Source organism: Trachurus japonicus, chromosome 14 (genome assembly GCF_045865225.1).
Source record: "Trachurus japonicus isolate A0001 chromosome 14, Traja_1.0".
NCBI lineage: Eukaryota > Metazoa > Chordata > Actinopteri > Carangiformes > Carangidae > Trachurus > Trachurus japonicus.
The window spans coordinates 23,955,991-23,981,237 of NC_140920.1; the positions used below are offsets into that span (position 1 = coordinate 23,955,991).

General features: G+C 41.8%; 2 protein-coding genes across 2 annotated transcripts; one reads left to right on the forward strand and one right to left on the reverse strand.

Annotated features, from left to right (window-relative positions):
- Positions 1–422: 422 nt before the first annotated feature.
- LOC146974794 (uncharacterized) lies at positions 423–1,869 on the forward strand. The gene is made up of 2 exons (XM_085798951.1): positions 423–694; positions 1,415–1,869. Exons 1-2 carry the CDS (start codon positions 517–519, stop codon positions 1,867–1,869), a joined length of 633 nt encoding a protein of 210 aa, XP_085655077.1. The 5' UTR covers positions 423–516.
- Positions 1,870–2,918: 1,049 nt separating this feature from the next.
- On the reverse strand, positions 2,919–23,189 carry bckdk (branched chain ketoacid dehydrogenase kinase). Its single transcript, XM_085798439.1, has 11 exons — positions 22,817–23,189; positions 20,389–20,457; positions 20,145–20,255; positions 17,594–17,641; positions 15,245–15,364; positions 14,934–15,032; positions 14,623–14,696; positions 13,122–13,250; positions 9,837–9,926; positions 9,538–9,693; positions 2,919–5,956 (listed from the first exon to the last, which is right to left on the reverse strand). Exons 1-11 carry the CDS (start codon positions 23,060–23,062, stop codon positions 5,812–5,814), a joined length of 1,287 nt encoding a protein of 428 aa, XP_085654565.1. The 5' UTR covers positions 23,063–23,189; the 3' UTR covers positions 2,919–5,811.
- Positions 23,190–25,247: the final 2,058 nt, after the last annotated feature.

Genomic DNA, 25,247 nt, shown 5'->3' on the forward strand with positions numbered 1-25,247 from the left:
AAATGTTCCTTTCCATCAGATTGACAGCTCAGCTACACCTTCACCTCCCTGATAAGATCTACTGATTGTCTACAAGACTTCTGTATCTGGTGGTTCAGACAAAGCTGTACGATGCTGTTTATGTGGGAAATGACAAAGTGTAACTGATCAGGTCACTATTTTTAGGGCTGGAGATAAATTTCAGTTAATCCCAAATGTGCAGTTAAACTCCTCCACCCCAAACTGGAAAAAATACCCAGATGCATTCATGTTTCAGTCCCAGTGCATTTAAATGATGGGAAAAGTTTTAAATAAACACTGAACTTTTAGCTACTGAAAGTTTGATTTGATTTAAAAAGTTGAGCTCCTTGTCTCCCAGCAACAAAACAATTTAGTAGAACAAGCAGGAACTGTGACAGACTAATTGTGACGAGTGTTCTGAATCAGAGTGTTGAGCTGTAAACACTTCACTGAGCGTCAGACCAGAGACTGATCTGAACACACTTCATATCGTGGACGATTGAAGAGCTTTGAGCCATGTTTTCTCAACCCCTGAGTCCAGGAGACACACCTGCTGCCTTGGACCAGAGTCCCCGTGCATGGACCTCGTTTCCCCACGGTGCAGTCTGCATCCAGGTCAGGGACAAGAACCAGGGTTTGGTCCTGGACCTGAAAGACCCCGGGGATGAATCTACTGAGGCCACCAGAGACTCAGGTATGAGGTGCCGTGTGGAAAGAGCTCCTAATGCTGAAAGTAACAGCAACATTTTGTCACATTTAGCTTCGAACAGTGTTTTAAAAAGTGGTGTGAATTTTTTGAAGTTCACCTTTCAGCACATTTAAAACAATGGTAACACTTTACTTGAATAGGTATTCATAAGATTGACATAACACTGTCATAACCATGACATAACAGCTGTCATAAACATCAATGAATACTTATGACAGCTGTCGTTAAGTGTCATTCTGTAAGTTATGTCACTTTTGATGCAAAGTTGACATTGTTTGAGATGTCCTTGTTATGAGAACTTGACATCATTTTTAAAGTTTGGCAATTAGGTCTGCTATGACAGTTTAAATTGTCTTTATGTCAAGTTGTCAGAACAAAAACATCTCAAACAATGTCAACTTTGCATTAAAAGTGACATAACTTACCGAATGACACTTAACGACAGCTGTCATAAGTATTCACTGATGTTTATGACAGCTGTTATGTCATGGTTATGACAGTGTTATGTCAATCTTATGAATTCCTATTCAAGTAAAGTGTTACCAAAACAATGTTTGTTTTATATAAACTAATAAATATATTAAATAGTTAATTCTAAATAGTAAATGTTACACCTAAATCAAATGTTAAATCTAGGCTAAATGCTATTTTAGCCTTATTTACAGTTTAAGCTAAATATAAATGTTAAATCTAAATCATACTCAGGAGCCAAGACATCCAGATGTGACACCCCAGAGGAGATCCAGATGTGTGTCAGTAGTGCTGTTGCCACTCTGCTGGCCAGGAGCGGCGCTGCAGACATCTGGAGGAGGCAGGATGTGGTCACCTACACCGACAGGCTGCTCCAGCTCACCCTGCAGGGACTCAGTGTAGGACAGGACTACAGACCAGACACTAAGGACATCCACAAGGTCTGCAAGTCTGTCCTCAATGAGCTGCAGAGGACGTACGGTGGGAGGCGCAAACTGAGATCTGCCATCCTCTCAGAGCAGCCCAAGGAGGAGGAGGCCATAGTGAGATGTCTGCAGGCCTGCATCACTCAGCACTGTGCTGGCTCTGCTGCTCACAAGAAGCAGAAGAACAAGAGGTCTGGATGGAGGCAGCACATCTGGGAAGTCTTGCCCGTGGCTGCAGTCTGCCTCATCTGGGGCATCCTGTAGTGGCACACAGGGACTTAACTCTGCTATGTCTTGGGTTTTTTCCAAGTGCAACACAAAAAAAGTCACTCTCATGTGACGTGGGTTTTCTCCGGGTGCTCTAAAAAAAAAAAACATAAATCAAAAAACAAATATGCAGAATAAAAATGTTTAATCACATTTTTTAAAACTCTGAATGAACTGAATGATGAAGATAAGATGTATCCTGACATATTCATGACTTAAATCTACAACCATCAGGGCCGTTGTATAGGGGAGAAAGGTGATGATAATTCTAGGGGCCCAGCGACCAGTAGGGCCCACAAAAAACCCCCAGTAGTCTAATCTTTGTATGACTGATTTATTCTGCATAAGACCCTGACTAATACTAATAGTAATGCTGCATTAGCATCAAAACAAAGTAGGCTGAATAAAAAATGATAATACATATGTAGTCTAAGAAAAAAAAGTGGAAAAGTTAGGGGATAGGGGCCCACTTTAGTATTCTTTAAGGGGGCCCAGAATTCCTAGCAACGGCCCTGACAACCATAGCCTATTTTTCATGTTGAGTATTGTTTTTTTTGTTTTTTTTTACAGTAGCCTATGTATTTAGCTTATTTGCAATATTAACCTGCAAAAAAATAAAGAAATAGAGCAGAGTGAAGGTAAAATATTCTCCCTGACAAGAGCCATAAAAGAAAAAAAGGAGATAATCCGCTATAAGACTTCTATAGCTGGTAATTCAGACAAGGCTGTATGATACTATTTATGAGGGAAATGAAATGAAATGTATTAAAAAATAAATTCCAGTTAATCCCAAAGGTGAAGAGCAGTCAAACTCCTCCATGCCAAACTGGAAGAAATACCCAGAGGCATTCATGTTTCAGTCCCTGTCATTAAATGATGGGAACAGACAACATATTTTTGCCCCCTTGTTTACATGAATCCAATCAGAGGGCAGACCAATGTTGATGATAACACTGAGCACAGTGTCTCCATTCTGACTTTATTGTGAAATCTCCTGAGTTGGTGCTTGGAGGAAAAAAAGAAAAAGAAATGAAGATCACTCAGAGTTCCTACCAAATAAAATTTAATGTCTAAAGACGTGTCCTCAGCAGAACAGGAAACATGTGGGAGAAACTCATTTCAGTCTAAGAGACAAACTCTCCATGGCAGCACATCTCGTCAGTAACATGACTCCAATATTTGGCTTCATACTGGAGGTGACATTCAAAACTATTTATTCTTTTCAAAACTGAAAAGCTGTAAAATAGAAATAAAGTTTTATATGTTGCTATAATGTTTTTTTTTTTTTTCAGTCCATCTGCACTTTTCTTCTTCGGCCAGCAGAGGGTGACCAGAGCTCATGTGTCTGGCTGCCAAATGTAAAATTTACAAATCCACTTCACCTGCAACATTTCAGAATAAGACAAAATGTCAGAATGATGCTGAATGATCTGTTTATGTTCCTCAAAAAGCACAAAGTCCTTAAACCATCTGGCAGCTGCGCGGTGTTAACCCCCCCTCCCCTCCCCTGCTTCACATGCATGAGCTACATATACACTACTATCTTCACAACCTTCAACGCCACAATAAAAAAAACACATGAATTCATATACACGGCCTGGATGAGAACAGAGATACAGATCATCCGGGCCGTTCTCTGTTAATTCAGGAACTGTGAATTATACAGGGCTTTTCTTTTCTTTTCATACAATGGCAAAAATAAATAGGAGCCTTTCACAGATTAAATCAAGGTTTGTCTTGATATTTTACAACCGAAATAACTGGTTCACTTTATAATGTTTTTTTTCTTTTTCATAGTGCTTCCTAAGCCAGAATCTCAATTTTACATTTGTCTGTAAACTCAGTGGAAAAAAAAAAGGAATAAAAAAGTGCAAATCCAAAAAGAACCAGTATCTTAATTTGTTAGATATAAAATGTTTCAGAATCTTATATAATTTTAGGTTTTCTAATGCATAAAACAGTCAAATTTTATCACTATTTCACCTATTCAATGTGTGTGAGTCTAAAGATTTGGAGATACAACTTTAGAATCCAAATGAACAACTTCTGGAAAAATAAGATCAGCTTTGTAGTTCATAGATTTTCCAATCCTGTCAATAAGAGATCAATATTTCCATTGATCTCTTGGATTAGAAAAAAAAAAAATCAGTATAAGCTAATATAACAACATACATATATACTCCCTCAGGTTGATCTGTTGGCGCCAATGAGGGAATGTTCAACAATACATGAGGAGTGTTTCAGGTGACTCTGTTTTATGAGGGTGAACATTTCTGAACCTCATAAATTGCCTTCAGATTGGTTTTGTTTTGTTTTCTGCTCTGCGTTATTTGATTCATTTACCTCGAGGTGAAAACTCAGAGTGGCCACAGTTGCTAATAACTTTTTGGGGGCGAGATCACAACTTGGGTTACGGTTACAGAGATGTACAAAAGACAGAATAGTTGGAGATGGAGATCAGAGGTGGCCAGAGGGAGGTATCAGTGGCAGGCACTATTCTTCAAATGAGGCCATCTGGAACATGTGGGAGCCCTTTAGCCTTTAGATGGGGCTGGACAACACCTCCAAACACATCTACGCCTTTAGAGGTTTGTTTCTACACAGGAAGGAAAAGGCCTGAAAACAACATACCATATAAAACATCAGATAAAAGCATAATCAGGTTGTGATCTGGAGATAACGGAGCTAAAAAAGGATTAGCAACGTTAGCCTAACTGAGCTCCCATAGATAACAGTGCAGAAACCCTGTCGCTGACCCGTCCTGAAACCTGGTACAAAACTTGTTTCATAAAACTTGAAATATGACCCACACTTTTCTGAACAAAATCTAATGTCAGATAAAATAGAATAGAAAAGAAAAAAAGTATCAAGACAGTATTAGATATTAATACTTCTCTGGTATATTGTTACTTTGAAAGTTGGTACAATAAAGTCAAAAACTGCTATATGATCGGTGCAAATGCTGAGCGTTACAACAGGAAATCTAAAAAAAAAAGAAAAGAAACAAACATCTGACATCAAATTAATAACTCTGACTGACATGGTGTGCATCTGTGTGAACCGTTGAAGGCAACCAAAGGGAAAACAAGAGTAAAAGAGTAAAAAGTCAGCATGCAGTCGAAGGTAAGGCAACTGAACATCTCGTTTTGTTTTTTTTTGGCTTTCCCCCCCGGCTGAAAGCTGCGCAGATCTTACGGCCAAACAGAGACGTTCATCTCGTTGTGTGTACGCATACGCACAACTAGAGGAGATAGAAGTGTTAAGATAATGTTAATGAGCATTTGGTGTTTTGGCAGTTTTGTAACTGTAATAACATACTGATAGGATCTATTGGCTCTGACTACGGTTGTACTGATGGACATGTGAGCAGCTTGGTGGAGGTCGTGACAGGGTCGCTGGAGTGTCTCAGAAGATTCTTTTTTTTGTCTCTTTTTAACATTTATCCATCAAAATGTCCTGCTCCTGTTTTGAGGCTATGTAACTTCAAAGTGAGCTTCTTTAAAACTGAAGCTCTTTTTTTCTTCCTCCTTCTCCCTCTCTTATTAAAAATCAATGTCCTCTATCATGCACAGTTTGTCCCATTAACCTAAACATTCAGGGGTTCATAGACCCCTTTAGAACTTCTAGACGACAAGCCACAGGGTACAAAACAAAACACATAGGAAAACAACAGAAAATCATCAACTTGACAGCTAACATAGCTTATAATCAGTCTAAGGCAAAAACGAAACAAAAAGAAACAAGTAGTGGGTTGGTGACATTGGGAGCTTTCTGACAACATACTGTGTAGACTCTCACTCTGTGGACCAAAGTCCTGTAGTCCATGCCAGCCTTCCTGGTGGGGGGGAGGGGGGCTGTCTGCACTCCTACATGGCCTGATTCCTAGACTGGGATCTACAAGGGTGACCGGTGGTGGCGGTGGTGTTGGTGGTGGGGGGGTTACACTCTGAAGCTCTCTCCTTTGCCGTCGATGTGGCGCAGACGCAGGTAGACGTCGGTGCCGATGCCTTGCATAGACTGTATGGACAGAGAGCCGCCCAGGTACTCGGCGTAGGCCCTGGAGGTGGGCAGGCCGAACCCAAACCTGCAGGACGGGGAGACAGAGAAGGCGGGTTTAAGATGACAGCGAGGTAATCAGTGTGCATCTGTGCTGCACGCGTGGCTGAGCATCATCTGTTGTCAGGAAAACACAATGAACACAAGTGGAGATGAAGGGGAAAGGGAGCTCTGTGCAGGACTGTGGGTAAATACAGGTGGTCATGGGATTTATCATAGGTCACAATACATTTAACATTTCTGCATTGTAACTTCCATTAAAGGGACAACGAGGAGTTTCTATTTGGTTATAAAAAGGTCTCATATTAATGTGGATGAATCTACGTTACCCACACTTGTTAATGGGCCCATTTTCGATAAATATATCGTTTTGTCTCTATCGTTATTTTGTTATCAGGGGTGCAAACTCATCAGGGGTAAAAAAGGTGACAAGATACCGACCCCCTAGGGGGGTCCGGGCGCATGCTCCCCCGGGGAAATTTTTTTAAAAACCAACTTTAAAGGTGAATTTACAGTCAATTTTAGCATGAGACTAGGGTCCAGATTTACTCAGGTTTGCACAGCTTTTGCTCCTGTTAAACCTGCACAATCTGTCTCTCTGTGTTTGGTTTTGAAATATGTGAAGGGGGTCTTCAGCCTATGCAGGTTTAGCATGAGCAAAAGCTATGCAAAACTTAGAGAATCTGTCCCTCGATGTCCATCAGATGAACCTTGCAAACCTTGCCTTCAAACTAAATAAAATTTAATACAGACTGATTGGTTCATTGTGAAACATTTATTGATGTAAATGTGTTTTCTGTACGTAGGCTATGCTCCGAGGTAGCGCTGCTCTTTCTGTCCAATAACACACATGAAGCTTAAAAATGCCATAGGCTACATAAAACATATTAAGCGGCAATATGTATTTAAAAGATGTTCAAGCAAACGGTTCGGTTCACGGTTTTGTGGTCATGGTTTTCGGTTCGGTTTCGTATACTTTGATCGTTGGGAAAATCAATCATGTCTTGTATATTCAGGTTAAAACTTAAAGAATGAGGCAGTCTGACATCTGATACATCATTGTGACAGTCTGAGGTTAAAAGTAGTGAGATTCTGGCGGCAAGGGAGGAGACATTCATAGTTCCAACATGTTTTAATTTATTGGGCAAATAAAGTTATCTAACAAATGCTAAGAACAATTAGAGATTCACTGAAATATATAACCTATATTTATTAATTGTGGTTCTTACAAAAAATATATCTTATAAAATATAAAAGCTAAAATGTCTCTTAAAGCTAATTTAACTTTAGCCTACTACTTTTACAACCACATTATTTACCAGCAACATAAAGTGAAACAGAGGCAGAGGTCCTGCCACAGTCAGTCAACCTCCTCCTCCTCCTCCTCCTGCTGCTGCTCAGGTCCCGCTAATCGCCGCGATCGCGATCATCACACACACGCGGTCCCATACAGCACCTATACAACGCTGCTGGCGCATCTTCTTGCTCCGACTCTTTCACTCGCCATGCTCAAAAAGTCGCGTTAGTTAGTCTGTATTAAAAGTGAAGCTTCAGGTGTGTATTGCTGGACAGAAGAGGAGCGCTGCCACCACTCGTTGTCATCCAGATAAGGTGCATGCGCCTTAAAGAGACAGGTGCATTGGCTCGGCTCGGCTGGGCTTGCCTCGCCTCGCCGGACCCCCCCTCTCTCAAATTTTTTTTTATTGCGGATTTACACGAATCACACAATGACCAATTTGGGATCCAAAACGGCGAATTTCGCCGAAAGGTGACAAGTTTGCACCCCTGTGTTATTATTAGTGGTGGTGGAAATGCTGGGCGAGCCGACCAGCGTTTCCTTACTTTCGGTTTTGTGGCGAGTCATGAGAATAACGCCGCCAAATCACCGTTTATGGTCGGAACTACGACGGTATGTGATCGTCTTCAAACCTCTGACTTTAATTCTTGATGAATGAAAACATGAGTCTGTCTTGCGCCGGTTAAAGAATTTCATGGTGCGCGCGGAGGCTCATAAATGTAGTGTGAAAACGCTTCGCTTTTTTTCCAAAACTCCTCGTTGTCCCTTTAACAGGAGGAAGCTATTTCCCAGCATCAAACTAAAAGCTTTTCACTCAGCTTTTGTTTGTTCTATGTTTCAGTTTAGTGTCCTCTGTCCTGATTATTTCACATTCATGTTGAATAAACTGTTTGCTTTTTTAGTAGTGTCTTCGTGTGGGTATTTTGGGGTCATTGGTGGACCATTGTTACGTCCCTTAGGGCCAACAAAAGACACCACCCTGACAGTCACTCAGTATGTTTACATGCACAGCTAAGTCGATTTGAGCATGTTTTCATAGTTCTGTCCTTGTCCCAGTTAAATGCCACAGGGATTTTCAAATAATTCACAGTGTCCGCCCCCTCAACATAGGTGGTGATAAGCGTCATTTCAGCGGGTTAATACGGACCCCTGTCCAGTGGACTTTTCTGTCACCTAGTAAATAACTGGAAATAAATAAGTTTGAGTTCTCAAATACAGTTGCCGAGCTGAAAATATAGGCTACACAAAGGACGCGGGTCAGGTTGGACCTTTTTTTTCTTTTTTTAAACGCATCTTCTCGCTGAAGTTGAGTTGAGTTGAGTTGAGTATCTTTATTGTCATACTAGATAATGACAATGAATCGCACTGAATCTGCGCTGACGCATCAGCATAGGCAGGTTCGGACCGGCTTCTATGCCACACTTTGTGCCGTCTCTACTGTTGTGAATATGTACACAGGCATTGTCCAGTTTCAGACAGATTAAGGCGTATATACATGCAGAAGAAAACCGGTTTCCAATTGCATTATCTGGGTGTCAGATTTGGAGAAGTCCAGTATCAGTCGTTTACATGCATTTCAGTTGTCCAGTTATAGTCGGTATAGTTGTCAACTGTCATGTAAACACACTGACTGAGTCACTTTGACCTGGATCTCTGCACGTAGCACGTAGCACGTAGCACGTAGCACGTAGCACGTAGGAAAACAGACTCGTGTGTGGACAAGCATAATTGCAGGTGTATTATTGAGTCACATCTATGATCGTATCCAGATGGTTGAAATAACAAGTAGACAATTAAAAAGGCCTGAGGCCCGACTGTCTGACTGTCATGACTTCACTAAACAAATCCTGGCGCATGCAAATCAGTGACAAAGGGAAGTTTGAGTCTGTGGATAAGTGTCATTGTCTCTGCTATTTGTCCATTTAGTGTTTTGATGACAGAGGTGGTTTTTAGCTTTATCTTTTTATTGTCATTATTCAGCCATACTCAAAGTGGTAAAAGTGGAAAAGTTTTATAATAAGGGACTAAGGCCAGGTCTAATTTCTCATTCAGAGTCCTTTGCCTGCTCTTACCCACTGCAACAGAGTGGCAGGAGGTACCTAAAGGGCTGTGTCGCTCTCCTCCTTAGCCCTGCTACCACTGCCTGATGTGAACGTGCTAAACAGAGCGGTAGGAGTAAGAGAGAGGGCTTGAGGGGTAGAAACAGAATCAGGTCTTGCACCAGAAGCTGATGTTATTCCAAAATCTAAAGCAATGTTTCGATAAAAACCACTTCACTGATGATAACAGAACACACTGTTCCCTCTTCTTACCCATGCATGGGGCTGGACTGGTTCCCGCTGTTGGTAATGTTGTTGAAGAGGTTGCTCATGCGCGGATCCTGTGCACTCTCCTCAGCAGTGCTGAAGTGGTAGTCCATCACCTTGTCTATGATGTTGTGAGGAATACCGCCACCACGGTCAGAGATCCTAAAAAGTAAAGAACAGAAAAGAGATACAATAAAGTAAAAGAAGCTTTGAGCACAACCAGTGAAAATCTAAAATTCAAACAGACTCAAATCTGAAGCTGTTGATCAAACCAGTTGTGGTGAAACTGACATTGATCCACTCACCTGATGACAAAATCAATGTCATTATTGGCAATGGTGACGACCACATCAGGCACATTGTATGGGGTGTCCAGATGGCTTTCCATGGTGGCCCTGAGGAGACAAAGCGATGGACGTCAGTGTGGGAAAAAGAGTTCTCCTCTAAAGAAAAAAAAATTCAAAACACAAGTCCGACCTTTGAATTATGGTCTGTTGTGTTTTAGTATGATTGCTGACTCTATCCAGTCACATTGCAGACAGTGTGACTGGATAGAGTTGATGAATGAACTCTCAGTTCTGACTAAACAAAAAGGCCTTGTGAGGCCGACATGGACGGTACCTCTGTGTACGAGCTGCAATCATCAGCACTCTCTAAACTAATTATGATCTAAATCACAGGAGCCTGAAAAAGACCTTGCTGCTGCTTCTTCTGTCCTCTAAACTGCAAATCAAGATGAATGATGGGACTTCAGCCAACACGCAGCCAGCAGCTGCAGCCAAAACCCACTCTTCCTGCTCTGAGCCGAGGACTCACTCAAAACAGTAAACAATACAAAAGACAATACAATACACAAGTGCTAAGATATAAAAACACCACTGTTTTATAATGGAGACTGGGTTTTTCTGTTGCGTTTTTAAAAGTCAACTTGCTTCCAGATGTTCAGTGAAGGCCATGAGGAGGAGGCAGTGATGAGGGATATCTGATGCATGACGGGCACATTATTTACTGATTCCTATTGTTCAGTTTTGTTTTTGCACATGATGTACTAGAACAACCAATAAAACGCATCAGTTGTTATGATTTTGTCATATTCATTTCATGTCTATAAACTAAGACAATCTGAATCTGATGCTGAAAAAAACTGTTGTTATGATTGTAAGAGAAAATGTTGGTTTTAGTCTATTTAATTATCTTAGAAACAAAGGAATGATTGTTTAATCAAAAAGGGTCAGCAGCTACTCTGAGTTGTAGCTGATGTCGTTGGTCACTTTGGACTGTCTTTTTAGACAATGGTTGGTATTTATGTACTTTGAACTGTTTGTTTATTTTTAACTGTTGTGTATTTGAGGCTCAGTCATTCTGACAGTGGGTGTCCAGACTCTTGAGACCTTTGTGGTTGAGAGAGGCTGCAGCCTATTCAGCCGAATAGTATGACTCATTGTTTATTATTTACTGGTTGTTCCCTTTGGTTAGACAAAGGGTTGTAATAAATCCTCAAAACTTTGGTAGGTCTTTGGTATTTCTTATTCCTCGGCAGAGGGCAATATTTTTGCCCCCACAATGATCAACACCAGAAACTAGGTTTATGCTGATTGGTTGATTTGTAGCCACTTTCTGATTAGCCGGATTACAATACAGCTACGGATCAATTAGTGTCATAACACAGTTGCAAATGAACCAATCAGAACAAGGCTACAAACAATTACCATCACTGTGAGCTTGACCTTTGACCTTTAACAACCAAAATACAAACAATTCTTTCTTGAAACATAATGAATGTTTAAACTGAATTGGAGGGGCGCCACATGTGTTGAGGCTATTGTCCTTGTGCAGGCGGCCTCGGTTCGAATCCCGCATCGGACGGCCCTTTCCTGCGTGTCATTCCCCCTCTCTCTGTCTCCCCATTTCCTGTCTCTCTCGATTGTACTGTCAAATAAAGGAATGAAAAAGCCCCCCCTCTCCGCACCCAAAAAGAAAAAAAAAAAAGGGACCTTTACTAGGAAATCATATTCACAAGGCTAAACAAATCTAAATAAGTTCATCCTTGAGTCTAAGTGAATAAGTGGATATGTTGAAGTTCCCTCTCAGTGATACTGAGATATGGTGTTGTGTGTTGCTGGCATGGAGTCATAACAAGGAAGATACAGACAAAACTAACACTTCAAAATGATAAACAAGGCTCAATAATGAGTTCATACATGAATACGTAAAAAAATATCTATCTTGAGTTGCTGCGTTTCATATGATAAAAGTTCATCACATGGGACCAGTCTGCGTGTGCTGCAGACTGTGTGATTATGTAGCTGCTGCATAGTGTTTCAGCCCTGGAATGACTCGTGGATTTCAACCAAGGTTATTTTAGTTAGGCTACAGTTCCGCCTTCTCTTTTATGGAGTAGGAGAGTGAGAGCCAGGTCACTATGAGAGCCAGGTCACTATGACCTGCACTGATGCCGAATATATCAGGCTACTAACAACAGGAAAAACCTGGAAATGCTGGCACAGGCCTGAGTACACCACACTGATTTAACAGCTGTTCAACATGTGACATAGCTTGTATTAAAAAAGGGTTTCTCTGCCACACATTTTAAATGTGCAGAGGATTAAATTGTGGTTTGTAGTCCCAATAAAAACAGCACTGATGGAAGATGTTACTCTAAGCAGGTTCAGATATTCCTATCCCAGAAACTTGTGATTTCCATCTCTGCCCTTGACGATTAACTTGACACCCGGCTGGAGGAGCGTTTGAGGTTTCTACTTGACCACAGGGCCGTTGCTAGGAATTCTGGGCCCCCTTAAAGAATACTAAAGTGGGCCCCTCCCCCTAACTTTTCCAGTTTTTCTTTTTAGACTATGTATGTAGTATCATTTTTTATTTAGCCTACTTTTTTTGATGCTAATGCAGCATTACACTGCAAAAACGTAAAGTATCTTACCAAGAATATTTGTCTTATTTCTAGTCAAAACAAATCTCATTATACTTAAAATAAGACTCATCATATTAAAAGTAGCTTGTTTTTAGACACTTTTTACTCCTTTCAAGCATATTTTCTAAATAATCTTTTCTAATAAAATCTGATAGTGGAACAAGTTTTTCTTCCTTATTACAAGCACAAAAAAACATGTTTTCACTGGCAGATTTTTTACTTATTTCAAGTGAAAATTTGTTTGAAACAAGTGAAAATGATCAAAAAAAAACAAGTACATTTTTAGGTTATGAGTCTTATTTTAAGTGGAAAGATGTGAGCTTTGACTAGAAATGAGACATTTGGACAAGAAATAAGACAAATATTGAGTTTTTACAGTGTACAATGAGTATTAGTCAGGGTCTTATGCAGAATAAATCAGTCATACAAAGATTAGACTACTGGGGTTTTTTATGGGCCCCACTGGGCGCTGGGCCCCTAGAATTATCATCACCTTTCTCCCCTATACAACGGCCCTGCTTGACCAGCCCCTTGTGCTCTCTCTCTCTCTCCCCTGGAGGTCAGCAGAGGTAAGACTTTCAGTGAGGTGTCAAGTTACTCGCTCAGACAACGGCAGCGTCAGAGTGTCAGGCTGGAGATGAGTAACGGCCGGTCAGGTCACCTCATGGCGTTCTTGAGGAGCTCGGGCAGGATGTAATCCAGAGGCAGGGGGATGAAGGGGAAGCGAGCTGCCACGTGTCCGTTGATCCTCACTCTGGGCGAGTTGCCGTACTGGTGTTCACACAGACGTCTGGTGGACAAAAGGGAAATGCACAGAAACAGAACATGAGGTTGTGTTTACTGAATTTGAAGTGTATACTGTACATTAAACAGGTGTCGATGTTGTTGTACACTTCCTCTGTACATCTGATCTCAGGCCTGTCCTTCCTACCTTGGTGTAAATTACTAATTACGGCAGCTCAGATGCCGGTAACAAACAATAACAAAGGCTGATGGGAATGTCATTAGTTAAAGGTTATAGCTACAACTTTTTCATCAAACGATTAATTTTTCAAAAATAATACATCCAAGAATGTCTAGAGGGGTGTAGAATAAAAGTCTATTTTTTTTATTATATATAAATAATAGTTTTATAAATTTTGGCGGGTTCAAAATATATAAATATTTACATCTGGTCACGTTGGCAACGTCGACATGAAATGATCTCTGCGTCAACAGCATTAGTACGTTGATGTCACGTGAGGCGGAGCTCAGGGGGGGGGCAGATTCTGATAGCTCTGTGGAGAAATGGCATCGTGCTAATGCTAATGCTAACTAATGGTCAGCCGGTACTGTAACGTTTCCGGTGCAGGCGTGATGCTGCGGCTTTGTCGGGTTCGTTTGCAGGTGAGTTGGTGTTAAATGACTCAAATGTTTTTTTAGTCCGCTGTCAACGTTAGCTTAGCTTTAGCTACTTGCCGCTCCCTATGCGTACTTGGCAACCAGTACAATGGGCTCTATGCACAGCTCCACTGAATTTAAGACAGCTCCTTGATTTCCTGTCTTACATTATTGGACAAACTGATTAATCCAGGTGTCAAATTAATCAGTTTGTCCAATAATGTAAGACAGGAAATCAAGGAGCTTCCTTAAATTCAGGAAGTAGTGGAGCTGTGCATAAAGCCAATTGTGGTTCATCAAAAGAAATCCCTCTATCAAGAAGTCTATGTCTTAGACATAATAATAATTGATATTTTTTCATTCTTTACATTTTATTTCTTTTATGCGGGCGAGTGCGACACTTACTGGCCGGGAGAAATTAAACTTGTAGCTAACCCCTTTAAAAATCTGACCTGATGATGGTGTGAGAAATTTTGCAACTACAATCAATAAAAACAGATCAATCAAAGTACTATTTCTAAACTGTTCGCTGGTTCTTAATTCACACACGGCAGCATTTTTCTTTGTGAAAGTAAAAGTCAGTGCCTCCACAGAGGTCGTTCGATAAGATTAGAAAAGGTAAACAAGGATGATAGCTCATATCTCAGTCACAGCTCCAGGTGCTAAAACCCTGTGTTCCTGAGAGTCTATCAGATGAACTCTGACTTCCTTCAGTCAACAGAGCGCTGGGACGGAAGCGGCAGAAAGTCATCTAAAGGTGATAAATAAACAAAAGCACCCACCTGGCAAAGTCCACCCACTTCTCTATGATCTTTTTGGGGGAGAGACGTCTGCAAATGATCCCCACAAAATCGGGCTGAAACACAAAACACAAACATTACACATTTTAGAGAGACTACTCGTCTTATTTTTGAAATACTTCTACAGTAACTGTGATTTGTCTCCTGTTGTACACTGAGGAACTTTTATGTAATTTAATGGGATGGCAAACACCATCACTCCCAGGCTTGCTACAGTACACGTCCTGCTCTGAGCAAACACCACAGTACAAAGGTTTACGAATCATTTGAGCCATAGAAACAGTCAGACGTACATTATCTTCGTTGAGGGCGAGGTGGTGCGTGGCCAACATCCTGATCCCCAGACGAGAGCAGAGCGTTGTGTCCAGGAAGCTGCGGATGAGTGTCTCGTCCTGAGGAGAGTGAAAAACAAAAAGCGATAAAAACGGAAAGAAAACTCTGGGATAGCAGCTTTAGGGTCAGTATTGTCTGCAGAGAATGAGTTGAAGGGCTTGAGCAGGATCAAAATCTTCACTGGAAGGGTTGTTTTCTAACAAAAGGTCCTTCCTCGGGTTACACGCTGGCTCTGAATGTTCTGAGAGTCCCGGGGCCGTTCGGTTCTTACCTGGATGTGCCTGCGACACTCCCTGAAGCCCTGGGCGAGCATGGTGACCACGTCTTTGTGGTCGTCCAGCAGCTGCTGCACCAGCTTACAGAAACGAGCCTCCACGTCCTGATCTTTAATCTGTCAACAAACCGCCACACTTTACACACCACACATGTCGTAGGCCTCAGGAGAAGTCACTTTGACTTTTAACTTTACACTCTGTCATGTGTAATAAATTCTCAAATGATACTAGAGACCAGCCTTTATTTGCTTTCCTGTTTTTTAATGACTGCGAAAACATTCCGTGTAAAAAACAGATGCCGACTCCTCACCATCACACGTTCATGAGCTGATCATTGAGCTATCGGTACTTATCCGGAGATTTCTCATCTCAGTTCTGTATTTACTTGCTGCAGCCGCCTCTTAGCGTTCAGAAAGAAAAGCCCGCAGAGATATTTTCAACTGTGGGAAACTGAAGATGTGCCGTCTTTTAAGGCTTGGTCACTCATCTGTTACATCTGGAGAGGATTAGATACTCTCTCTGTCTCCGTGGCAGCCGTCTCTGTCTTATTTAGCATGAGTGGCCTAAAGCATCTGTATAAATGCATGTGCGTCTTTGCAACAGATGTGTAAACACGTTTGTATATGAACTGTTGTATGTATGTGTATATACATACACCTACACTTAGTAAATGTGTTACACTGCAGAAATGCATTGTCTCGCTGGTTCTTATTTCTTATGTTTTTTTTTTTTATTTAACCTTTATTTAATGTAAATGATCCATTGAGATTAACAATCTATTTTCCAAGGATGTTAAATGGTATTATCCTGTACCATTTAAAAAGCAGGTTATTCAAATTTAAATTTACTATACAAATATAGTTGGTTTGAGAAAGAGAAGACTGCTGAGGTAACTCTCTAAGTACAGTTTCCACAAACAGCTGTGCACATGTCCAGTGTAGTAATGTGTACAGTGTCAAGACTGATCTGAGAACAGTGGGCGCTGACTCAAAGGAAGTCTGACACACATACACACTACAGTCACTCATCCGTAGCCAGGGGGGTATAAATATATAAATACATATGTCTATATGTTCCTTCCTTTGCATCTGCTGAGTCAGGTTTCAACAGGCACAGACAGCCAGAGGGCAACTTCCCCCCATCAGCACGGGCACAGATGATAGTGATGATAAATATAAAGCAGGTCAGAGAACGTGCTCAGCAGGTCTGTCATTATTTGCGCTCTTACATGTAGAGACAGCGGGCACGCTGACATTTGTGCTCTTTGCCAACGTCTCTACAGAGACTAAACAGTGAGGTAAGAGGCCGATTCACCGGTGAAGCCAATCATGACATAACCAGAGACGACTGACCCACATTCCACACTGTACATATGTTCTGTAATTGAATCCATGGAGATCTGGTTCACCGGTCGTAGCTTTTGTCAGCTAAAAATGCTGAGTCATCACAACCTATTGTATGAAAATGTGTTTCATCTGCACGAATCACACTTGAGCAGTGTGATAAATTACATTTTGGTCAGGAGCCACTGACAGTATCGTCTGTCAGGCGTTCAAACACACACATAGAAAAAGCTATGCATCACTTGTGACACAGATTTTTGTTGCTTCCTTATAGATGGGTGTGTTTCTATAGCCTCCACTCTGCTATAGGCACCTTGTCTACATGCCAACACTGATCTTTTGTTGCACTCTCTCCTCAGCTCAACTGAAAACTTTAAACATGTTTCACACAGTACATTAAATTTCCATTAATTATCTCCATAAAAAATGTTTTGTATCTCTTGTATGTTTTTAAAGTAACTATGTTATTTATTATCCTGGGCTGTTTTTCTGAAGTAACTGATCTAATTGTTTATTAACACAGCAGCAGGTCAGCAGTGCTGCAGAAACCCTGGGTGTGAATGTTTGTCACTTTGCAGAGGGAAACACTTTTACTTCCAAATTAGTTAAAGACAATTTTGATAACCGACCGATCATTTGAGCGATGAAAAGATACAAACAAGAAAAACCTAAAGTGGCTGTAGCTCCTGGTACAGGGGTTGGAGTCTTGAGATGACTCTGGGTTGTTTGGGTTTTGAACGTTGCACGTGATGAGGAGTGCACTAGTGGTTAGGGTTTGGTTTAGTTTCAGCTTTAACTTGGCAACACAGTCCAGATTGGCTCAGTGCTGAAGAGATCAGCCAATCACAGAGTCAAAAAATATGAGACACGCAAAGGTCCTGACAGCAAATGTTCACACTTCCTGTTTATGGCCATGAAGAAATCAGCACGGTAAAAAAAAACTTGAGCTGTGTGCGTGCGTGTGTAGATGTGGGTGTGTGTGTGTGCAGGTGGGACACTCACCAGGGGAAAGTCAATCAGCATGTGGTAGGCTCTGATATACAGTTCATGCTGTAAGAAAGCAGAGGGGAGATGGAGGCTGAAGTTAGACTGATTCTCTGTGATCGTTCATCCAACCAGAAATCATCACAGCAGCAGCAGCAGCAGCAGCGGCGGCCCCTGACTGGGCCCCACCAGCACAACTGGTGACTCCACACGTGGTTTACATTTACAAAACACCTCATAATGCTTTGATGTGATGACGTTCTGTGTGTTTTTGACAAAACCGAATAACACCTCCTCACAAAATAAGCTTAGTTCCTCAATTAAATCTCAGTCTGAATCCACACTGGATGATATCGCGTTTCACTTCATGTATCGGATGAAACTCCCAAACCGGCTCCCACCCTTGTCTTCCCTTCGATAAAGGAGCTGCTGCTGAGTGGAGTTTAAGCACGTTGACCTACATTACAACTGGGGGCATTCAAGTGGAGCTGCGCTTTATGCAATCGGCACAGAGGAGCTCCGTGATGCCAGAGACGAAGGAATCTAGGTGAAAGTTCATCAGCTACAAGACATGCAGAGGCGCTGCATTGGTTTTTGAAGAGCCCGCCTGGCAAAACAGAGAGAACGCACTGTTCCCACAACAAGATCCTAAAGACAAAATAAAAATCTTAGACTGAAGAAAAAAAAAAAAAAAAAACTGGCACGTTGGTCCGACTCTGGTTTCATTTAGCTGCTTGTGTCTGCATGTCATAAAATCTAACGGCTATGCTACGTTTTCTGGGTCATATTTGACTTTTCTTGCTGTGCAGGTTGTGTTGTGTGTTTAATTAGCTGAGGTTTGGGGATATACTATGTGTGTGTGCATGAGAAGAGGAGTGTGAGGCCTCCATCATGCAAGGGGGCTTACAGGAATTTTGTTTGTCCAAAATGCCATTTGAAAAACTCAACAGCAATGTGTCTTTCCAGGAGCACTGCCTCACAGTGACAGGGATGATGGACCACTGGTAAAAAGGACAGACTTGTTCATGTAGGTGCAAACCAGGATTGTCAGTCCCGCAGTGCAAAGACACCATGTCATTCACTGGAAATGAGATGAAAATAAATGAGACAGATTTATGGTGTTGAGATGTGTGACTTGGTGCAGAGCTGCAGCATAATCTGGATCATGTGTGGGAGTGTTTGGTCTTCTGGTTTGCACTCATATGAACAAGTCTGTCCCTTTTTTTTAAAGTATTTTTTTGGCTTTTCATGCCTTTATTTGATAGGACAGTTGATAGAGACAGGAAATGGGGAGGCAGAGAGATGACACGCAGGATAGGGATAGGAATCAAACCGGGGTCGCCTGAGGACTATAGCCTCAACACATGGGGCGGGTGCTCTACCACCTGAGCTAAACACCCAAGCCCCCAAGTCTGTCCTTTTTACCAGTGGTCCATCATCCCTGTCACTGTGAGGCATTTTCCTGGAAAGACACATTGCTGTTGAGTTTTTCAAATGCCATTTTGGACAAACAAAATTCCTCTAAGCCCCCTTGCATGGAGGCCTCACACTCCTCTTCTCATGTACACACACTTGTCCCCAAACCTCAGCTAATTAAACCCACAACACAACCTGCACAGCTAGAAAAGTGTGGACATACCCTCTCCTTTTTCTTTGTTCTGGCATTATTATTGCCCTGAACCTTAAAAACGTGCTGTGCGTATAAAAAAACAAAACCACCCTTTTTAATAAAGAGGGCTGTGCCATTTCAGTTTGTGTCAGGTTGCCAGGTTTTAAGTGGCTTCTTATAACTCTTTTATAGAGAGGTGTTCCAGTAATTGTATATGTGAGGATTTGTTTTTTTGTTGTGGATGCTATTGTTCTATTGTCTGGAAAACGCTTTGTAACACTGAATCAAAAAGTGCTCTACATATCATGTTATTAATATCTATACAAGAGCTTTCAGACAGTCAGCTGCCACTGTCCAACATGCATGACATGTCCTATTAATAACATGTCTTTGATATCCATCACATTGTTTAATGGAACAGGTTGTACTTTTCACTAACTAAAGCAAATGATTAACATTATCATTGGCCAGCAGAGCAAGACACAAGCTAAGGCTTGTGGAGAAGAATTTATTCATTCACCACATGCAATTAGTTGGGTTACACAAAAACAGACGTCTGTGTCCTGATTTTATCCATAAACAGTATTTTTACTTTTTTTCTGAAGAGGATAAAGGACAATATCTAGGTCAAGAAAGACTGTATACACTTACATTAACTGAAAAAGAAGTTTTTCTGCAGCATTTCTTTAGTTTGCACTGTTGCACACATCAATGGCATCAAGCCATTTGGGATTCAAACCACAAACCCTGTGATTAGAGTCGGACCCACTGGGCCACACCCGCCTCACCCTTCTGAGTTCAATGGTGTCACTTCACTCCTTTTGTTCAGTCAAGTCTCCACTGTGCAGTGTGTGTCCCAGTTGTCACTTTCTTATTATAGTATGTGCTGCAGGACGGATGCAGCCTGGCTTCATGCAAAGCTCCACACTGGAGCTACGAGGAAGAGATGTGTGCTCTTACCACTTGCAGGATGGTGGGATTGCACCCGATGATGAAGGGCAAACTCCTGAAGCCCTTGATGCGATGAGCGATTCGCACAGGCAGCTCCTTGTGAAGGTACTTGGCACTGCTCTACAAGCACAGACACACACACACACAGAAGAGGAAGCAGCAGAGAACGAGTGAGCGGAGAGTCTGAGAAAACAAAGAGCTCCTCATTACAGGTACATTTGGCAGTTACTCTTGGTGCGGCTTAAATATTTACCAAGATGTGGTGTCCATCCGGAGACTTCCCAGAATACAGCAGGGTCGCTAAGGTCAGTCGCACCGAGGGCTGAGGAGACACACAATCAGGTACAGTCAGTCAGACATGCAGCTTACACAGCGCACATCTTTCTACTTTATATTTCCAATGTGGGAGTCCCAGGTATTAAACCTTTGGTGGAGTTGGTCCTGAGCCGTATTAACCTGCCCATCATGTGGGTCGTTACGGTCACCTGGGTCAAGGTGCGACTCGTCGATGAGTTGTTGCCCCACCCTGCCCTCATGTGAGTCTTTAGGGTGAAACTGACAAGTGTGATTGGGGGTTAAACCGCCAAGGCCACCACCTCTGTTTAAGGTTGATCCAGACAGGACATAGATGACCTCCTTTACTCCTCTCTTTATTCTCTCTGTCCAAAATGTGGACATGAGCATCCCTATCTTCTCCTAAGATGCAGATTTAACACTGAGTCCAGTCCTGCTGATCTGGCTCCTCTTTAGTGTGCCATGTGCCAGTGGGATGGCTGTTCAGTCTACCTGTCTGAGTGCGCTGAACAACATACACAACATTGCTCAGTTGTGCCCACCAGTCTTTTTTCTTGGGATGAACTAGACAAAAACTAGTAGTTTTTGTCTCTAGTAGTTTTGACTTAAACTAGTAGTTTTTGTCTCAGGGTGTTGTTGGGTCTGGTATACTACACAGATCAGATCAAAACTGGTCCAAGTTTCTGAGACAAACCTGCCTCATACAGGATGACAATGTTCTTTCTCACATGTCTTTGCTGACTTGTTGAGTCTTCAACTTTAGCACCTTAATGACTTCCCTGACCTAGTTGACTGTGAACCTGCACAGACAAATGTGAAATTGTGTATATAAAGTGTCAATAAAATTCCTCCAGACCACATCTGGTCTGCCCTGACTGGAGTCAGATTTCATGTTAATATCACAGGTGAAACTTTATCATGGAGTTGGATTTCAGGTTTAATAACCCCAGTGCAAACAGAGTGCCCTTAAGGCAAACAACTATTAATTTTACAGTCTGTGTTTACCCTACTGTGACAGCTTAAAAAGGTTAGGCCTAGTTCAAGTGCAAGAGAGGCAGGAGCGTGCAACTCTGCAGAGCAGGAATGAACACAGGAGGAGTGGCACATGAGGAACAAGTGGAAAAGTTGACCTGATTATGAAATGGGATCACAAGGTCAGCAAAAATATACGGATTTATACAATCATGAACAGCCACAGCATGTTCATCACAACCTCCACTACTTTTTCATTCAATTCTGACCATGCTGAAATAGGGATGTGTCTTAGTATTTGATCATACACACAGCTGCACTTTCCTTCTCCATTTTACTGTGAAGAAACATTAATGTTGCTCTGTTTTGAAAAACTGCTGAGGCGCATGTTCTTGTCAAGAATAAAAAAAAACTCTTGGAACTCTTGGTGAAAAACAGGGAGGAGTTTCTAACAACAGAAAAGTCAGAGGGGGGAAGAAGAGGGATCCATTGTCAACATGTTTTTCTTCACAGAGTGGTGTACATGTATCTCAATTTCATTTTATTGACTGGGCGTTTGCTTTATAGTGTAAAGAAGATGATGACAGAGCTAGAGCCGCGAGAAGAGACTTGGGCAATTTATGTTTCATCATTTAATTTTTTTTAAACAACAGATTATTTTAGAAAGTGGACAAACAGCGAGACCGCCATACTGACTTCTCATTGGGTCGACTTCTCCTCCTCCGTCGCTGAAACTTAACACCATCAACTCCCTTGTTGTTAACCACACAGTTAAAATGACAGCTTTGTATTGAAAACTTTTATTTCGACAGCAGCGACAACAACTCGTCGGTTTGTTGTTATTTTCGACACTGCTCTGTCAAAGTGTCAGACACAAACCGCTAAACATTACGTCCTCCTGAAAAACCGTGATGGTGCATTCAGGCGCTCCAGAGAAACTCAGTCAAATAGAGGTCAGAGCTATCATAAGGTGTCATTGACTTGATAAAATTATTTATAGTCGAACATAAGCACAATTGCAAATCGTGTAACACACCAAATAGTCTAATTAAAAAGTATAATTGTGCTTTGACTCGGTATGAACACGTCTTATGATTAATTTACATGAATTACATTCAAATCAAGAATACTTTTTGTTGGTGACAGGTGAAGTGGGAGGTCAAGGTTAATCCACTGTCTCGTGTCTAAATGGTATTTTACAATTCAGATTTAAGTTTACTTTAAACACTAACAAGTATGGACACAAGTGATACCTCTCGTATGTACTGCCTTTTTCGTGTCCCTGAACGCATCACTAACCGTGCTAGCAGCTAACGTTACTCCCAGGCAGCTACAGCTAGCTCTCTCCTCGCTGCTCCCGGCTGGAGGACCAGCGGTGTCAGCGGAGACAAACAGCGTTCAGGTCTCACTCCTACCTTCTCTGCGGAGACGTCAATGGCTGACTGGTTGTAAAACGACGTGACAGTCTTCGACCGCTCTCTCGCCAGCTCTGAAAACCCCTGCATCGAGGACGTGGACCGAAAGCGGTGGCTCTCCGTGCTTGACATCGGCGATACTGTTTTGGTGACGGGGGCCAGGAAGAGGCTGCCGAGCCTCGGCCTGGCCCTGCAGGTTGCACCGCTCAGCATCTCCACCGCGATACCCGCCAGTCCAGGACGCATTTGGAGACGAGCTGTGTGTGTGTGAACAGGGGTTGCCCTGTTCCTGTTCAAGCACTGAGTGATATGGCTGCTACGAGGCCATTAGGGTCGAGTCGTAATGGTGCACAAAGGCACGGGATCTGAATACAGTAGAGAGAGGGTACAGAAAGGGCTTTGTACGCATTGGCCAGTGGGGGAGAGAGAAGGGGCGACGACATGACAGCTGGGCCAATCAGTTAGCCAGAGGCGGAGCCACGCAGCATCAACACCCCCATCACCACCCCATCTCCCCTACTGTACTCGTACAGCCAGTCTCTGGGGCTGCTGCAGAATTGGTTAAAGGACAATTTAGTGTTTTTTGCCAACATGTGGCTCGAGGGGACCTGAGCATACACAGTGCAAGATGCAGTGTTTGCAGGTACACATGTTTGTAGGTACAGGTTTGTTTTCCTTCAGGCGGTCCCTGTGTTTATCTCCACGAATCAATATTGCAACCTGCTACGTCATTATACTACTACTACTACTTCAGTATGTGAGATCATATAACAGTAATGGATCCACACACAACTGCTTTACACCGCTGACGTTTTCATGGTCCAGGTTTGCGTATGTTAACCATCACATTGCAGGACTAACCTGTCAGGGAGCCCTGCCTGTACTTAGACATGACTGAAAGATTTCAGGCACTTAACATGTTTGGATTTAGACTCTTATCTCAGATCTTATCAGCCCCACTTTCATTCAACAGCTCCAAACAGGCAGCCAGAGTCATAAGGAACTATCTTCACAGACATGAAGAAGTAGTCCTGCAGCAGGTGGTCTGGATACCGAGACAAGAGAAGATCTGTTCATGGAAACAGTTCTTTAAAAATGTCCTGTGTACCAATATGTCTATACGAGATAAAGCAGCAAGTCACACATCTTACCTAGGTTGTGTACTTTGCTTAATTGGTGGATAACAATATTTATTTTTAAACATTCCCACTAAATTTCTATTTGTTACCCATCTTGAATGGAATAAAATAATGCTAATCTAGTCTTATCTTTAACATAAATACCATGATCTTTAGTCTAATAGTTAAAACCAACTAACCAGACACCAAACAAACCGTGGACGGGTGAGTCTCACAATACATTTGAAGAGAAGACCCACAACATATTTTATAATAATCTACTCCAATTAAATGTAATTGCCAGTGAAGTCCTTACTTCAAACTTCTGTGCAGTCCTGTCACCCTCTCAGCTTTATAAACATTTTGTCATTCTTGGCATTAAAAATGGATGCTATTCTAACTGGTCTCAGCCCTTCAATTATTCAGCAGGTCTGGAGTGGTATCTTTGCTCAGGAGCTGCCAGCAGTCGGTTGTCTTACTCACAGAGGTTAAGCACAATTGGACACAATGACACAGACTCATTGTCCTGACTTGGGATGCGTCATATCCAATATTACACAAGATGCAGGGATTAGCAAGCAGCTTGCAGAAGAATTCAATTGAAATTTGTAAATTACATTGAAATGAGTCAGTCTTTTTTTTAATGAAATGAAAATAGTTCACATGCAGCTTCACAACCCATGAAAACATGTTTAAGTTGCAGCGCAGCAGAGTCAGTGTGGGATATAGATGCCACGTATGCTGGTCAGATCAATATAATTAGACAGCAGGAAGGAACACAATGTACTGCTTCCATTTCCTCAGCCAATCTCCACTCTGCCTCTTAAGCCCTCACAGAAAATCAATTACTGCTGCGTTTCTATTCCTTAATGTAGTCAGTACATTATAAAGTTACATTTTACAGAAAGGTCTGCATTTCGTCTTTAAAACTGCAGACAATATTTGTTCACATAGCAGTTAAAAATATGTACATTTGAAAATAAACATATTACTAATACATAAAATTGCACAAAAAGCTAAAATGTAGCTTTTAAACCACTACAAACACCTTATGAGTGTTGTAAATATCCTCATATTTCTCATCCTATCTTGGTTATTTGAACCCAGGTTGACAATGCTGATGGTCTTATGTATACAGTATATACTATACTGTACATATAAATGAGTTGAGTTGAGAATGATTCAATTGAAGCACCAAACTAAAATCATATTGAACCATGAGATTAAACTATGCCAAGGAAATAAACCTCACATTAAAGAGACTCAAACATGAAAGCACCTGAGGCCAGTTACAACTGCATTTTCTGGCTCAA

What these genes read in the sequence shown, in the direction of transcription:
- LOC146974794 (XM_085798951.1), top strand. Translation starts at nt 517, where the DNA reads ATGTTTTCTCAACCCCTGAGTCCAGGAGACACACCTGCTGCCTTGGAC. An exon ending in TGAGGCCACCAGAGACTCAG is followed by an intron (nt 695 to 1,414) that starts GTATGAGGTGCC and finishes AATCATACTCAG; the next exon opens with GAGCCAAGACATCCAGATGT.
- bckdk (XM_085798439.1), bottom strand. Translation starts at nt 23,062, where the DNA reads ATGCGTCCTGGACTGGCGGGTATCGCGGTGGAGATGCTGAGCGGTGCA. An exon ending in ATCCCACCATCCTGCAAGTG is followed by an intron (nt 17,642 to 20,144) that starts GTAAGAGCACAC and finishes GCTTTCTTACAG; the next exon opens with CATGAACTGTATATCAGAGC. An exon ending in TGCTGATTGACTTTCCCCTG is followed by an intron (nt 15,365 to 17,593) that starts GTGAGTGTCCCA and finishes GTTTGTTGACAG; the next exon opens with ATTAAAGATCAGGACGTGGA.